The 18,727-nt window shown below is 36.4% G+C and overlaps 1 protein-coding gene across 33 annotated transcripts in view; it reads right to left on the bottom strand.

Annotated features, from left to right (window-relative positions):
• Window positions 1-18,727, bottom strand: part of NRXN1 (neurexin 1) — a 1,248,790-nt gene that overhangs the window by 153,007 nt on the left and 1,077,056 nt on the right. For 24 of the 33 annotated variants that reach the window (XM_073339213.1, XM_073339185.1, XM_073339187.1 and 21 more), the window contains 2 exons: window positions 4,397-4,486; window positions 2,630-2,949 (listed from right to left, as the gene is read on the bottom strand). In XM_073339213.1, coding sequence (XP_073195314.1) covers window positions 2,630-2,949; window positions 4,397-4,486 — 410 coding nt within the window. The remainder of the gene's footprint in view (window positions 1-2,629; window positions 2,950-4,396; window positions 4,487-18,727) is intronic. The other 9 variants (XM_073339205.1, XM_073339207.1, XM_073339208.1 and 6 more) reach the window with 1 other exon arrangement.

Below are 18,727 nucleotides of genomic sequence, written 5' to 3'. Positions count from 1 at the left end.
ATTAAAGGCAGGTTTTCTGCAAGCTACGAGATGTCTTCAACTTTCACTGACATCAATGGGAGCTGAAAGCATACAGGTCCAGTTCCCCCAAGCGTGATATTAATTAAAAAAAAATCATTTTCTGTATTGTTATTAACAATCTTAATATTACTGAAACAAACAAAAAAAATTAAATCTAATTTACGTTTTACTATGTATAGCGACTTTTTTGCATTTCTCTGAGCCTTGACAATGAGAACAATCAGTTTCCACTGTGTTTCTTGTCAGTTTTTAGTGAATTTTGCTTTCAGATTCATATGCACTGCTATTACAAATAAATAAACTTGTATGTATATTAGGGCTGTTGATTAATCACAGTTAACTCATGCGATTAACTCAAAAAAATTAATCACAATTAATCACAGTTTTAATTGCACTGTTGAGTAATAGAATACCAATTGAAATTTATTAAATATTTTGGATGTTTTTCTACCTTTTCATATATATTGTATTCTGTGTTGTAATTGAAATCAAAGTGTATATTATTTTTGCTTACAAATATTTGCACTATAAAAATGAAATTGTATTTTTCAATGCACCTCATACAAGTACCATAGTGCAATCTCTTTGTCGTGAAAGTGCAACTTACAAATGTAGATTTTTTTTTGTTACATGACTGCACTCAAAAACAAAACAATGTAAAACTTCAGAGCCTACAAGTGCACCCAGTCCTACTTCTTGTTCAGACAATCTCTAAGGCAAACATGGAGATAATGCTGCTTGCTTCTTGTTTAAAGTGTCACCAGAAAGTGAGAAGAGGCATTTGCATGGCACTTTTGTAGCCGGGATTGCAAGATATTTACGTGCCAGATATGCTAAACATTCGTCTGCCCCTTCATGCTTCAGCCACCATGCCAGAGGACATGCTTCCATGCTAATGACGCTCATTAAAAAAATAAATGTTAATTAAATTTCTGACTGAACTCCTTGGGGCAGAATTGTATGTCCCCTGCTCTGTTTTACCTGCATTCTGTCACATATTTCCTATTATAGCAGTCTTGGATGATGACCCAGCACATGTTGTTCATTTTAAGAATATTTTCACTACAGATTTGACAAAATGCAAAGAAGGTACCAATGCGAGATTTCTAAAAATACTACAGCACTCAACCCAAGGTTTAAGAATCTGAAGTGCCTTCCAAAATCTGAGAGGGATGAGATGTGGAGCTTGCTTTCAGAAGTCTTAAAAGAGCATCACTCTTACAAAACCTGAACCACCAAAAAAAGAAAATCAACCTTCTGCTGGTGGCATCTGACTCAGATAATGAAAATGAACATGTGTCAGTCCGGACTGCTTTGGATTGTTATCGAGCAGAACCCATCCACAGCATGGACGCATGTCCCTTTATGCCTTATGTGTTTGAAGAACTATTATCCCAGTTTTACAGATGAAGAAATGGAGGTGCAGAAGGTTAAGAGACTTGTCCAAGACCACACAGTAAAACAGAACACAGGCAGCTTTACTTCAAATTCCCTATTCTAACCATGAGAGCCTTCTGTTTCCTTGGTTATATAACCATCCACATAGCATTTCAAGTTCTTGCTCCCACATAAACTTGTGACTTTCCCTTACACTTTGTCCCACATTTAAACCTCAGCAGCCTAAGAGTTATGGTTTAGAGGCACATCATGAAAACCAGTTTGTGATCATCTGAATCAAATGAACAGTATGACAACCTTTTGGCAACGTAAATCTTTTTTTAGGCAGTTACAAACAGAATATGACAAATGTAAAAGAGTTTTATCTGCTAAAGAAATGTCCTGTTAAATTATATTTTTCTAAAGCACAGAGTTTGAATATTGTGACACAAGATATGTGCAAGGCAGACTATTAAAGTGCTTAATGAATCATTCCTCCCCCCTTTTTTCAGATAATCAATTTTTTCCACACAAGAGAAAGAGATCCTGCCAAAACCTGAAAGCTACTAAATGTGTCACTAAATTCACAAGGTGCAAATAACCTCAGCAAACAGTAAATAACATTCTCTGACTTGGAGCTTCAGTCTCGGGGGTGCAAAGAGCTCTCAACTCTCCTTGAAGTTAATACCTGCCAGGATGCATCGTGCATCCTACTGTTATCTTTCAAAGGAAACTCTAGAGTCTTAATGCCCTCTTTCCCACCATTTCCTACTCTCATCTTCATACTTTTTTCCATGTTGTTCCTTCAGCTTAGAACTCCCTACTATATCCTAGGGACCAACCAGCCACACTATTTCATTTCAACTACCTCTTTAAAACACACACTTCTTTGCTGAAGTCCATCAGCATTACCTACCAAGGGAAAATGTGCTGTTTAAAAAATCTGCACCTCTCTGAGGTCAGACAAGGTGGTCATCCAGTACAATAAGGGTCTAAGCAAGTTAGCTTGCCTAATTTAGAATAATAACACCTTCCTTGGGTCAGGGCTATTTCTCACTCTAAGTTCTTCTCAGCACCATATATACTGACAGTGCTCAATACATAATTATTACTACTCACATATGTATTTATTTAACAATAACAATTGTATCTCTAGAGCAGATGCAATTTTGGAAAGTCCAGACATACAAAGTAGGGAAAATATTTGGAAAGTATATGAAGGTTGACTAACCTGACCAATAGGTTCTTTTGTAGGAGTCTTTCCTCTTCTGACAGTGCTCGTGGCCAAAGTGGTGGTGGTTTCCATAACTGATGTGGACATCTCAGATTGCATTGCTGTGGCTGTTGACTCAGTTGTCATAGAAGAAGGCACTTCACCAACAAGTCTCACATTTCCTTCTATCATGATGTTCGCATCATTTTCAGCTGCCATATTCAGAACTTTCAAGCCATTGTAGTAAAGACCAGAGAGTTGGCCTTGGAATGGATGACCCCGTTCCTTGCCTCCAATTTTTATGGTTGCTTGGCTATTGAAGATTGTAAGCTGACGTCCTGTAAAGATAATATTACATACATGCAAAAATGTTGATTGTGAACTCTATACTCTAAGAGGATGATTAACAAATTTGCATGGGGTGAATAATGAGAGCAATAAACTATAAGAGAGTAACTTGACTCATAATTCATTGCTTTTGTAATGAAGTGTCCATGAAATGCATAACTATTGAAAAATATTTGTAATTTCTAAATTTATGTTTTCTTTTTTGCTAAAAGGCCAATCAAGTATATTTATAAATTTGTTTAGTATTGCAAATAAGAATGAGATTGTCTTCCCTTTTACCTACATTTTGCCTTTTTGTGTGTGTGTGAAGAATACAAAGTTTCTAATTCCTTAAAACTACTTTCCACCATCCCCGAAGATTGTGAACATTTCAAGGATTTTCCACACCAGTATAACACCTGTACTATAGCTTTAGGTAACTGTGTGTATATAGACATTCTATGTATATCTATACACACACACACGGACGCACACAGGTTCACATGTACGTGTGTGTGTATGCAAACCTTTCATTAAGTCAAGTGAAGTCTAATTTTAATGAAAATGTTCTAATGCAGTAATTCAGATATCTGTCATATGTCTATATATAAGTGTATAAATTAATGTTTCCTTTTCCCATCTGAATGTTTATTTTCCTTCGACATAAACACTGAAAAGAAATGCATGGTTCATACTGAGTATCTCAGAGACAAAGAATTCAAAAAAGATGTCTGATTGGCTTTCAGCAAGACTATCAATTAAAATAAAAAGGTTTTAGATGTAAAAGCGGCTTCAGGAATGATACACATACCAATGGAGAAATCATGGCACAATTCCATTAAACAGAGAAAACCTCAGCAACAGTACCATTATTATGAAACAGAATATTTACTTTAGCAGATTGGTTTCTGCTCATATAAGCATGCACACAACTTTAAGTTCTGTTTTAATTAGTGTTTGTTCCAAAATCCCCTTAGAAGGTTGCAAACGTTAAAGGGACTTCATTTTGATTGGCAATTCATAGTGCCCACTATTTAAGATACCTACAGTTTAAACAAAGATTTTTTTTCAGGACCATAATGAACATTCATAACTACATATATTTTTAGTTAATAATTTAGATGCTGGAACATGTAATATAATCTATGAATGATTTATAATTTGTGGTTAATGTTTGCTATGAGTACCTTCATAGATTGAGTTAGTGGATTATATTTAACAGTCCCTTTAACCTTAAGTTAACAGGGTAAGATTATTAAACAGCTGATACGTCTAAAAATGTGTAGAAATTATTATACAAGGTATGCACATATTACTCTCTACATTTTACTGTTTTAAATTTGTTTTTAATTTAGTTTTACTGAAAATTTATTTTTATGTTTATTAGTGTTACAATGAAGTACTAGTTGGTTATGTTCAAATTATTTTTTATTTGAAGTTTTAATCAATGTTTTTTACCTTTGTCGAGTAGCCATTCATCAACTACTCGACCAAGTCGATATGGAATTCGCTGTCTAGCAATCGCCAGGCGCTCGTTATCATTGTTTCCTTTAAAGTTTAAAGAGACATTTCATTGGTTAAAATCTGTAAGGTCAAAGGTTAAAAGTTAATACTTAAAGCTTGAGCTATACAGTTGCCACATGATTTTTTGAAATTTGGAATTTTAAAAAGTGCTACCTAGAACATTTCATGTTTCAGACTTTTCATTCATTCATTTATTTTATTTTAGCAAACAAAATTATTCCTATGTTAATTGAAAATTAGAAATCTTCATTTGAGCTAGGTTATTAAACTTATGTTATAGACAGACCCAAAAAACAAATTTATACATCATATAATGGCTTTACAAAAAATGATCATTGACTTCAGGGTTTTGTCTTTTTTGATGTTTCTTATTAACTAGTTAAACATGTTCAGGTGAAACAGATTTATTTTTCAAAAGACATCCAACCTCTTACTCCAGGTTAGTCATTTAAAGAAGAAGAACACAAGCCTTAACCAACATCTATGGCACACTTACATCTGCAAATAGACCTGACAAAACTTATTTCCTAGTAAAAAAACCCCCAACATTCTCATTCATTTGATTTAAATAAATTCCAGAAGTTCAAATATGTGATAGAGAACAAATCAGATTATCCATTATTTTTACATTTTAACAGAGCCCAGTGACAACATATTTTACTAAGCAACATTAAGGCTTTGACAAAAGTGACTTCAGTGGTTGTCTATAGTAATCCTGTATCCAAAATGCGGAAGTGTTTAAAACTTTAGCTGCACTTTGTAGGGTTTCATAAGCTAAGAGCTAGCTAGAAGGAGAGACTGTGAAGTGTAAACTTCTCTATCTTGCAAACCTTTCCTGTCCCCGTTCTGCACAGAGAATTCCCTTTACTTTCAGTGAGAGCTCTACGGTAGAGTTGGTAGCAGACTATGGCCCCACATGATTAGAAATATACCAGCCTTTCTACAGATAATTTGAGGTTTACTTCGAATATTTATTTGTAATAACTGATCTGTGTGTTTTCATTATATAAGGTATATCAGAAATACTTGATCAATTTCTATAGTTTTTTACAAAAAAATTATTAGGAAAATGGTGAAACCAAATACTTTCTTCAATATAAAGTGCTTTTTGTTTAGATTGACAATACCTTTGTCTCACATGCATCGATAGAAACACATCAGTTTAAGTACCTGAGAAGTGGGCAAATCCAAAAGACTGAAAGACAGTCAAGGTGCCACAAGTATTCCTTTTATTTTAACTGGGGTCCTGTTCCATACTTGTACTTATTGATTTATATGTTCAAACTCCTATTGACTTCAGCAGGAGAAGGATTAAGCCCTATGTTTGAAATGGTAGATATAAAGCACTAATCTCCGAAGTGCGCAACATCTCTAATTGAAACTCAGTACCTGGCAGGATCTTGTTGCAAATTATCAATGAAAAATATTATCCAAATCAAAGCATCCAGTCCCATAACCTTTACTCAGGTAAGCAATATCTATGAAATCAACAGCAACATTCATAAAGTGAAGGATTGGATTTTAACTGTAGCCCTGGAAACAAAATCAGCTTCCATTCCAACAAGCAATTTTGGTTTATTTATTCTGCTGTTCTGTAAAACAGGCTATGACTTACCATGCTTCCTGTCTGCTTTGTACAGTTTAACGTGGATATCATTCATTGTGGCTGAACGTACAGCATCATGTTTTAGAAATTACCCCCTTCTTTACCTTCTCTTCATTATGCCATGTAAACTTCTATACACACTCTAATATTTGAAGAAAACACATCCACATAGCATTCTCCCCTGACTTCAAATACTTTTTGTATAAAACACTTCTGTTTTTTTCTTTTAAAATATTTCCCAAAAAAGGAAGCTATAGAGCAAAAGATTGCATTTTACTTTCATAACTTATCTTCATATTGTTGTGGACATTCAAAAAGTGGAATTTCTTCCTGATTATATGCCATGACCTTTTAACATTCCAGCTCTTCATCCTGGGCCTGAAGTTGCATTCTTTGTATATTCCCCAGACTTCAATGGAAGTTGGAGATGTTCAAGGAGTACCTGATGAAGCCTCATGTGAGCAACATGTGGAAAAAGGCATGTGGATTAATTTTTTCTGTTTGTCTTTCTGCATCTCCATTTTTTTTTCATCTTTCGTAGTAATGGGGTATTGATTGATGTTTTCTCATATATCTGACCTAGCTGGATTTTCTTTAATCCTTGCTTATGTTTGGCATTTTTGAATGCTGCTTACATGGCTTTCATAGATGCCTTATCAATTGATTAACTAAATCAGTGAAAGGATATCCTACTTCCATGAATTTTCCCTTGCTTTCACACTAAAAACCGACCATAGTTTATACATTTAAAAATATTCTACCAAATCACTTGTAATAAAGGTTAGATTGTTCAAAATTGAGAGTTGTGAACTTAAGATCAAATTCAGCTCCTAATAAAGTCAAATCAAAGACTCTCATGGAAGTTGGATTAGTGTTTATGCATTGAACAGTCTCATTCGTTTCCATGGGACACTTTATGTGAGTAAATGTCCCCCAGTGTAAGTAATGGTCATTATGAAGAAACGTTTGCAATTTTATGATATGGGCAGACATATACTGGATATTATTTAATGGAAGGTGGATACCAATTCATTTATTTTTAACTTGCTTTCTAAAAGCTTATTTCATTTTAAAATCTTTGCAGTATACAGTGGGTGAAATACTGTGTCCCATTATCATGTTGTATGATCTGCAAATTATGCTGTAACTTATCTGCAGCAGCCATGCACCCTGGGAGCTAAATACAAATGAAAAGCAGGGTAATAACCATTCACTTTGTAAAGGTCAAATATAAAAATTATTGCTGATTACTTTAGCTCATCTTTCAAAAGAGTAAAAGTGCATAGTCAAATGTATTTTGATTTGGCAATACTAGATTAGTTTAAGTTTTCTTAGCAGATAATACAAAAGGAAGGGCTAAGGGAGATATGGTATGAAACTTCTCAAACTTTAGTTTAATGAAGAGTGCATAGGTTTAGAGCTGAAATAATTAATACCCATATTGGTGACTCAAATAGTAAATTAAAAAAAATGACACCATGGAATCAATCAAGACAGTTACAAATGATGAAATGAAAACAGTGTAAAAACAAAATGAAAATCAGGCATAAAAGTTGTAATGGATACACATCTGTTTATCAAATGTTTCTTGCTGAACAATTAGGTTCAGAGTCTGAGCTGCGATAAATCTCCCTGAACTAAACAATGCTGTACAAATTTAACCATCTGATAGGAAACATGTTACAGTCTGACACATTGTTTCCCCCTGTTGCATTAATCTAAAAATTTTCAGACATATTTGTTTGTAGTCTTGTCTGCTGGTGTACTGAACAACATTGAATTTAATCACCAAGAAAATTCCCAAATAAAGTTATTTACATGCTATTATACTCTAAATAGAATTCTGGCTTTGAGTTTTTATATCTGTGAGCCTTTGTAAGCATTAAGAAATGCTAAAGAAATGTTTGTCAACAGTAATTCACTGGAAATAACTTATGTGCATAAACTTTAATTTTAGATAGGCCTTTGAATGTCTAGCACAAAATTTCTTGCTGATATAGGTGAGACTTCTTTGATAAAAATAGGAATTAAAAATGACCACTCAAGGTTTGCACAGTAACATTGTCTAGTCTGATTGAATTCTAGATGGCTTAATTTTTCTAACAGATAGACAATATTTTGTCACACTGTAGTGTATTAATTCTGTATGAACAGGTAGACTTCAAGGGAATAACAGTAATTTCAAAGAATCAAGGTAAGGAGAGAGGAGCAACAAAAGTCAAAACTTTCCGTCATATCTAAATCTTGTGGTGAGATTGAGAAGAAGCAATCCAAAAACTCTTAATCATACCTTTGCATCTACAGGTCAGTGGGGTCAGGCTGACTATGTGAACTTCACTAATGTGTATTTTATCTCCTCCCAATTTATTATATTTTCAGTGCTGAAGTGTAATTCTATTTTGTTCTCTGAAATAAAGGTGTCAGTTATTGATGTGAAATAGTAGCATCCTTGAAGAAGAATAAGTAAGAAGGTTGAAAATTGAGAGTCTGTGAAGAACAACTTAAAGGGTAGAGAATATTTTGTTTCTTTGTAACAGCCCTTTACTTGTCAGACAAATTCCCCCTATTAATTACAGTGAGCTACTAGGCAAATAAATAAAATGGGATTATAAAGAGAACTAATAACCCTATCATTGTTTTTGGAAAAACAAAATCCTTAACTTGCTTGCTAAGGGCCTGGGTCTTATGGCAAAGTTCATGTTGACATCAATGGGATGCTTGGGAGAATAAGGGCTGAGAGTGATATTGTCTGTTCAGCTAACACAAAAGGGAAAATCTGACAGAAAAGAGCTAAGGGGCATGAGAAAGGGGTAATGGTGGCTCCATGGCAGTCTCCTGAAAAAGCCTCTCAGCCTCCAGTTTATAAGATGCTCAATACAGTCATGGGGCTAGCCTATAGAATAGGGACCATGCTCTAGTGATGGTCACTGATAGCCTGTGCTAAAGTTCTCCTGATTAATAAAATATGGGTTAGATTTTCAGAGGTGTTTAAATCCAGCTACTAATTTTGCCATCATGGCTACAATCAACTGAGGGTGCAAAGGATAAAATTTAAACCTCTAGCTATCTGATCTGCAATAACATTCACATTCACAATTCATTGTGCACCTGTAATTTGACTCCCACAAACAAAAGAAGATGTGGTATTGCAGGCACTATCAATTGCAGGCACAAGTGTTTAACTATGTGGTTTGAATCTGAAATTGTAACACTGGCAGTCACATTAACTCACATGGTAACACTGCATATACATCTGATTCTGTGGACAACACAGCAGGTGCAATATTACAAGACTTGAAAAAAAACATATATTTATGCATTCAATGTTATTATAACAATGCAAATTTGGTACTTGCTGTAAGGTATATTCAGCTTACCAGCTCATGGAAATTCTGTAAAGCCTTACTCAGATTCAGGTGAAAATGTAATTATCTTCTTTGAGCCTGACTTAGCGAAGTCAATGAGTCTGACCTAGTGAGCAAAGTTACTCATCTGTGTAAGTGTTTGTAGGATTGGGTCCTTTAGCACGGGATATGCTATTCCACACACCTGCTTCTTCCAATGCAATTGCATGATTACGTACAACATTAGGGGGAGTCTAATTAATATCCTCAGCTAGCCCTATAGCTTCCTAAAGTTAATGTGGTCCCTTCCTGAAACTATCAGGTCCCCATCTGCCCTCAGGCACTGAAAGCTGTGTATCCAAGATATAACTTTCCTTCTTCTCCAATGCTTAAGGGAAAGCAGATGCACGCCTCTAGGTTATAATGTTTCTTCCTGTTGGCCATCTTGAACAGACATGTCAATCAGCCAGGGGAGACAATTCGAGGGAGAAGCAGCTCTAACGTTAGTTAAAGCAAGTGTAGCAAATAAATAAGGGACAAATTCTACAAAGCTTGCTCACCTAGCATAGTATCTTTCTCCGCAAGTAGCCCCATTAAAGCTAATGGAACCACTCATCTAGAAGAGGGCTATTCAGTATGAGCAAAAATGTCAGAATCTGGCCTTAAGTAAATAGATGGAATAAAATAAAACATCAGTATGTGGCTGTAGATGGGGCCTAAACAAACAAATAATTTACATTTAAAAAACCAATACATATCAGATGGACCACAGTCTGCACCCTGAATTCATTAGCATGAGCTCTTCAACTCCATGATCATGCCATACATGCCCATTCAATGGAACAGTTTAATAAAGAGGGGAATGTGTATTGATGCTGAATAGCCAGATAGGATGCACTATAGACACTATAGTGTCTATCAGGCATTTCAAATTAAAAACACACCTAGAAAATAAGATTCTGAAGGATTTTCCCCCTCCATTTTCTTATTTATTGCCATCATTTTCCTACAATTTGTGAAAACATATGAATGTATCACCAATGCTAACCTCTGACCAGTGCTTTAGTTGTGTATTCTGGGAAAGGAGTGCTCAGAATTTGCTCTTTTCAGTGCTTTATCCTCAAGATTTTAATTTTAATTAAATTTTAATAAAGAAGCTGTCTAAATCCTTTCCATTTATCCAAACGCCTTCCTTCCCTGAGCCATTTAGGAAGCAATTCAGATAAAATAGAATTCTGTGCTCAAAGATTCATGATATTGCAAAACCAAAATCCAATCAATTACGATTTTGCAAAATCAAAAGCAGTACCACCCTTGATTTTACCAGTTTCCTATCAGAGTATCACAGATTTCTATGGTCCTTTTCACCCTAAAGTATCCCCAAATGCTCGATAAAGAACAATAGATACCTAAACAGAAATTACTTCCCCCACCATAGTGAAATGCAGTCACCTCTGGGGTGGAATACAATGGCTTTTTGGCAGCATAAAATACCACTACACAACACTACTCAGCAAAAAGCAAAGAATCAGATTGTGTTGAAAATTGGCCCAGTTATTTGACATACTGAAACAATGAGATTTGTCACATGGTTGCAATTCCATATTACCACCACTGACCCTAAACATTGTACTTTAACTTCTTATGTTCACCTACAGGCTCTTTGCTTCGTGCTTGCATATGGAATGTGCCCTCAGCTTAGACCATTTTTAAAACATTTCTAATGACATCACTGCAAACACTTAGTAACCTTTTGGTACATTCCTATGAGCTCAAACCAGCCACCTTCTGGTGAGTGTTTTGATTTTGATATTTTTCCACTGGATTAATTAGTGATTCAAGTAAGAGTGTGTTCTTCCTGACTCATGTTTCATCAATATAATGTGATGTCTTCCTTTGTTTGTCTAGTGCTCCAACCTTCGTGTTCAGAGGTTTGTGTATTATATCTAAAGCAAGCGAGAGATGATGAAAAGCAACAATGAGATAAGAAAACATAGGGCCTAGTCTGATAAATTAAAGGTCATATTGTGTTATCAAGCTTTCTAAAAAGATCCTTTGTACTGATTGTGCAGCATTTAAGCAGCTAATGTTGTATGGCTGGTGCTAAAATAAGCAGCAAAATTGATAGGCATCATTAAGGAGCAAGATTAAAGTATAAAAAATGAATTGTTACCAGTACACTACCATGCCCCACATCATCCTCTGAGTGACATTTTGCTGTTCTCTAAGGTATTAGGACTCTGAACTGTTTCTAAACCATAATGTTACCCTTCCTATAGGACTTTATCCAGAAGTCAACTACAGAGTGTTTCTTATTCAAAGCTTTTCAATGGCTGAAAAGCAAAGAATAACATGATCCTTGTCTTCAAAGGCTATTTCAAACCTATTGTCCTTAAAATTAGCTAGGATTGAGATAGTAACCACCAAACATGACAATGGGACATCACCCGGGTAGCTATCTCATTTTATATTGCCAGAGAGCTGTTATACAGAATGTCACTCGACAGAAATAATACTCACATTATATAAATGAACAATGGCAAAAGAGAAACATTATGTTCAACTCTTATTTTATATTCCCATCAATCAGTATCCCCACGATTATCTCATATTCAAGTAGAAATCATCAGTGAGTAAGAAAGATCTTATTAACTGCACACAAGTTTCCTAATTAAGTTTAACTGTATTACAAGTGCTAAGGACAGAATATGACACAATTGTTAGAGGGTTATTGCTCAAATTGTTAAATTGTATTATGATCAGTGAAAAAAATTATTAAAAGTTGCATATGTGTGTGTATATATATATATATTCATTATTTCTGGATCACAAGATAAAATAATTTCAAATGGAAAAATCACTCTCTTGGGGAAAAATTCTGCTCTCGGGTTGCACAGTTTGTATGTGAGAACAGAATTTGGCCCTCAGTTGTATTAAATAAAGCTACTACAGTTGAACTGGTCTAGTAAACTATGTTTGGAGGCAACATAGGGTTCTGTGAACATTAGTGCAGACACATAAAGCATAATTTCCCTATCATTACATGATTAGTGACATAAAAATAAAAAGAAATCCAAAATAATCAGCATCAACCCTAGCTAACAGGGAATAGGATAAAGTGGATGCAATTGGGAAAATGAAAAATGTTGATTCTATTTTCGTTCATGATGCATGTTAATGCTAGTGAGTTAGCCACCATTATTCCGCAATGAACTGGGCCATAGAGGTGCTTTGTCACAATCACTACATCTGTCCTAAGCTGTGTCAGCTCATTCTCCAAGAGTTATGCATGATTACACACAAGCCAACTGAAACAACAAAAGAGAGGTCATTATTTGGACAAGCCCTTGCAAAGCAAAAAGCCAAAGGCACCCATACTGATAGAAAATGGCATTTAGGAGATAAAAATCTGTTCCGTGTCAGCAGCACAGCAAAAGAAGTAGCCCTTGGCCAAAGCAAGCTTTAGACTTTCAGCTATGTCTAAAAGTGGCATTTCAATTTGTGTATTTATGCCTTGCAGATATTTTACTATAAAAGAATAATCTGTTTCAAATGGAAAGGTTTAAACTTGTACACACTTTTTTTTAATGCTTTTGGCAGTGTATAGCAACAGAAACTGTAAATAATAGAAACAGATGCTCAGCAAGATAAAAGCAGAGGAGTACTTTAGTACTGAAGTACTGTAATGAGCAGTCCATCACGCAATGGCATAATGGCTGTGGGTGGACTCCCAGTAGTGATTTACTTTTATCTGCTAACAAGTGAAATAATCCTGGTTTCCTACCAAAAAAGATGCCAGTAACATTTTCCATATCAGCTAATGTGTGGTGTCTACAGTTCTGGTATATTTTATGAAGTGTGATTCATTTCTTTCATCTGTGAGAAGGTATTTGCATCTAAGGAAATGTTTATCAGTCTGATTAAAGATATACATTTAGGCCTCTAACCTGCAAGCTGCTCCAAGCAGATGAACTCCTTCACAGCCTCCAAGAAGCCTTATTGTCAGGGAGGGATCTGTCCACAAAGAGCAGCTGGTGGACAAGGGCTTTTGGGCTAAATTCTGTCCAGATTTATATCCTGGGTATAATAATTTGGTTCTCATTTATTTTTAAGGCTTACTTACTGTGAGTGAATGCACCCCTGTAGTCAGACCCTACACACTATTGTAATAACCTTTGTAAAAAATATGCCTTGTGAAGTATCATTTGAAAACTAATACTCACTGGTCAATAATAGCATGGTGACATGTATGTAGCAACACGATATGTAAAATTATTAGCATAATATAATATAAAGTATAAGTAATGTAAGTAATGTAATGTAGAAGCGGAAATTATAACTGAAATGTGGTTACAAGACAGGTCTGGGCAGTGGACAAACCTGTTTCTCCAAGACAAAGGACAAGACATCCTCACAGTGGGAATGAACTTTATCTCGGGATAAACCTCAGAAAAATGCATTTCAAAGGAAGACTGGACTACAAAGCGAGTGGCAAAAACACCCCAAAGTCTCTCTCTCTCTCTCTCTCTCTCTCTCTCTCTCTCTCTCTCTCTCTCTTTTACTAAGAAGACAAAGGAAATAGCCATTTGACTTTGGGAGAGATCTTGACCTGAAATTTGGTCAGCCCTGTTGCTGGGAGCATGTGGTGAGGATTTGATCTTGAATCAAGTCTAGTTTGTTAAGTTTTAGCACTGAAAAGCATGTTATCTTTAGTGACATTTCTGACTTTAATGCCTTGTACTTGTACTCACTTAAAATATATCTTTTTGTAGTTAAATAAACTTGCTTTATTCTTTAATCAAACTAATCCAGTGTTGTGATTAAACTGGGCAGTGTGATAACTCCATTTAAAGAAGCAAATGGTTGGATATTGTTCCCTTACAGGAACAATGGACCTAAAATGGACTGGAACTGTCCTTGAGAGGACTGGACCATGCAGAACACATGTTTTGGGGGAAAATTCAAAACTGGGAGTGTGTTGGGGTCACCCTGCAAGTAATAAACTGTTGTTTGCTGAAAGAATGTGGCTGTTTGCTGAAAGGCTGCTGGGGTCAGAACTGCTAGAGAAGGGTTGTGTTTGTGCACGGACACTCAGGATATGATCTGCATGCTGTCACATTGTTTGTGAGCAGCCCAGGTGGGAGCTACAGCATCATAGCATTGTGAGGCACCTGATATTGCAGGGCAGGGGCGACACAACTCCTGATTGTTCTGGATTGCAAACCGGAATGTCATACTTGTCATATCATCTATGCATTAAATATTATGCATTTATCATAAGACATGATTACCTATGTGTTGCAGAAGAAATGGAGGTGGTAGGCACTGGCTCCTTAGTTAGGTGTTAGGCATCTTAGACTAGCTCCTTAGATAGGAATATACCTAGACATACTCTGCAAAGCCTGTTTGAAATCCCCCATCTCACTAATTTTTCATAGACAAGATTTTGGTTTGAAAATATTTATGCTTCATCTCAGACTTTTTTAGGGGGGAGGGAGCGAGGGGATGTTGGAAAAGGCCTCAGAAGCTTGGGAATTAGAGAGCATGGACATTTTATTTTTCCTTGAGATTTGTATTAAAAACAACACTGGAAGCTATTGCAGTGAAATGGCCTGAATTTCCACGTTAAAACTTCTTCTCCTGTAATTATGCTTGGAAGGATGACATTTTTATCAGTAAGTGTTAGTAAAAGTTGATTTCACCGTACACACACAAACCAATGAAAAAATATTCCCATCAGTAATAATCAAAATTTACAGATAGGCTATGTAAGAAAAATGCTGCTTGAGCACTTTGTAGAGTTTGATTTAAATATATTTACTTTTGTGTATTTTGACATGGGATGTTAATAATTTGTGTTTTAACGGTTAGAAATATTTAACTTTTTTGAATCTCAACAGCTACTGCCATTAAATAATTATTGTCTGATCTCTCAATAATATCCTGTAACTGTGAAAATTTAAATAGATAAAAATAGAAAAAAATGCTTAAAAATAAACATCATTATCTATCAAAATTTTATATATAAATTGACCTTTGTCAAGTCTACCTATAATACTTCCTAAACTTCAGGGCTTGGGTAGTTATTTTTTAGGGGGAAAATGAAAAATAACAGTTATCACCTTCCTGAGAACCACATGCAGATTGGACCCACCATGGGCAGATATTCTTCTCTCTCTGCAAATGGGGCAGAGAGGCCATTTGTGGGGAAAGGAATCTGTACAGGGGTAGTGGGACGGGATGGGCTGGAGGAAATAAGAGAGGGACAGGGAACCCACTTACATAGAAATTTAGTCCCTGACTCACACAGCACTTAAACACATGTTTAACATTAAGCCTGTGAGTAGTCCTTTTAAACCAGGGATCTCAAATTCAAATCACTACGAGGGCCACATGAGGACTAGTACATTGGCCCGAGGGCCGCATCACTGAAATCTTTTCATACAATGATACAAAAGTATAGTAAAAAATGAAGAGTAATATAGTATGCTATTAAAAGTCAATGTATTAACTTTTTTTAAACTGTAATGTAAAGAGGAATTTTAATAAAATAGAAACACTCAGTAATGTTTGAAGCTTGGCTGCCAGTGAAGTCAGCGCCTATGGCAGGCAGCAGGAAATAACTCCATGGGCCACGTGTGGCCCGCGGGCCGCATGTTTGAGACCCCTGTTTTAAACTCAATGGGGCTGTTCCTGTGCCTAATATTAAGCATATGCTTAAGTGCTTTGCTGAATCAGAGCCAAAACAAATCTTCTCCAGGCTGCTGATCCCTCCTCTGGTGGTTCCAGAGAGCAGTAGGAGTAAGATAGTCCTGCATTGTCTGGGAGCCAGAGGCGAAGGCAGAAGGTCCCAAAGTGAGGTCTTACATGCAGATAGCCCTGACCTCCAGCAGATGAGCCCAGGTCAACAGGTCCCACCTCTCTCCCAAAATCCTTTCCCTTGGGAGAGGCTACTCTGTATTAAAAGAAGTAAAGCTAAATTGCAAAGGTAAGTAGCCTAAAGTTGGGCACATAAATCTATGCAGGCACTTAAATCAATGGCTTGATTTTCAGAGTGAATCTGTGATGAATTATTGAAATACAAAGCAGTCTGTATTGAACCATTTAAGTCCCTGTGAATCTGCAAGGAAATATTTAAGCAGTAGGCAATCACCAATACTTTTAATTTTTCCTTTTCTTTTACAAAATCCATTTGCAAGTGCATGCATATAAAAAAAAGTAAACTCTGCTCCTCCTTTAAAATACTTACAGAAGTTAAATAGGAAAATGAATATAATCTGTGAAAGAAAATGGCTCTGCTGATACAATTTACAAATTCACTCTTTCTCAGGAAACTACTCGACCTTTTTAATGATAGATTGAAAAACAGTATGTTAAAAAAAATTGGTAAGGATATTAGCATCTTCCCTGCTTTATAAATTCAAGTATCTTTATTAACACAAAGCACTAATGCATGATTAAAATATGATGCAATACACTATTTAAGTATTAGGTATTTTTATCTTTAAAGGCTTGGTGCTATGATAAAATATTAAATAAACATATAGCTCCAAACAGACAGTATATTAACAGGAAAAATGTTCAAGATTCTTTAGTAATAAAATATTAATGACTTTCTTGGTTTAATAAATGTATATAGAATTCACAGGAAACAACATATCCTATCATCGATCCACACTCATAACTTCAAGTGAAATTATTGGCTTGAAATCAATAAGTAGCCGGCACAGTTTCAACATAGTAAGCTGGGAGTTACACTGATTATTCTCATTGTTATTAATGCATACACATAGAAGATGCTATTCCCTTGTACAAAACTGAACATTTACACTCAGGACTTTAGCAAGAACTTAGAAATCAATGTTCAGGGCTAAGACTGAAATATACCCACTTAAGATTTAAAAGATAGCTGATCATTAAAGGTGGGTTACTACTATCAATAAAGCAAAATATTAAATACCCATTATTGATAAAATCAGAAGGCCATCCCATTTTGATTTGTGTACAGAAAATTAATGGTCATTCTGCCTATGGAGTAATAGCAGGTAACAAAGGTAGAATGACAGAGGAATTCATAGAATATCAGGATTGGAAGGGACCTCAGGAGGTCATCTTGTCCAACCCCCTGCTCAAAGCAGTACCAATCCCCAATTTTTGCCCCAGATCCCTAAATGGCCCCTTCAAGGATTAAGCTCATAACCCTGGGTTTAGCAGGCCAATGCTCAAACCACTGAGCTATCCCTCCTCAGGGAGAGCCATTCTCTTTGGCTGAGACCTTTTGAGATGGTGCTTACATCTGAGGATTTTATTAATCTCAACAAGACTTTGACTTAAGTCTGCAGATGAGAATTTAACTATTTCACTGCTCATCATTTTAGAAGAAACATCCACCTACTTTGGGATTATGAATGTGACTGGGTAGTATTTCTGGTGGGGTATGGGAGGCAAAAATTGCACCTACATACTTTCTTTACACATTTGGCTTCAGCATCCACACCTTGTCATTTCCTGATTTTTGAGTGATTAGCAGTGCATTCTTAACATTCTCTTAAGGTTATGTCTACACTACGAAATGAGGTCGAATTTAGAGAAGTCGATTTTTTAGAAAGTGATTTTATACAGTCGATTGTGTGTGTCCCCACATTAACGCACTAAATGCATTAAGTCGGTGGAGTGCGTCCACAGTACCGAGGCTAGCGTCGACTTTCAGAGAGTTGCACTGTGCGTAGCCATCCCACAGTTCCCGCAGTCTCTGCCGCCCATTGGAATTCTGGGTTAAGCTCCCAATACCCGATGGGGCAAAAACATTGTTGCGGGTGGTTTTGGGTACATGTTGTCAGTCACCCCTCCCTCCGTGAAAGTAATGGCAGACAATCATTTCACGCCTTTTTTCCATGTGGGTACCATACTACTTTCAGCAGATGGTGCAGTAGGACTCTAACCGTCATCATCATCATCCACCGCTTCTGCTGCCACTCTGCTCTCCTGGTGCTCTCGCAGGGCTGCTTCTGCTGCAACTCTGCTTGGCTGCTCTCGTCTCGCCACACCTCGGCAAGCATGCAGCCCACTCAGCTGTTGTGTCCTGGCAGCAGATGGTGCAGTAGGACTGCTAATCGTTGTCATTGTCATCCACCACTTCCGCTGGCACTCTTCTCTCCTGGTGATCTCACGGGGCCACTTCCACTGCAACTCTGCTCAGCTGCTCTTGTCTCGCCATACCACGGCAAGTGTGCAGCCCCCTTAGCTGTTGTGTCCTGGCTGCAGATGGTGCAGTAGGTCTGCAAAACTGGTCAACCAACCAGGGCCAGTGCAACC

The sequence above is a fragment of the Lepidochelys kempii genome, chromosome 3 (assembly GCF_965140265.1).
Source record: "Lepidochelys kempii isolate rLepKem1 chromosome 3, rLepKem1.hap2, whole genome shotgun sequence".
Classification (NCBI taxonomy): domain Eukaryota; kingdom Metazoa; phylum Chordata; order Testudines; family Cheloniidae; genus Lepidochelys; species Lepidochelys kempii.
This window is presented reverse-complemented; position numbering and strand designations above follow the sequence as displayed.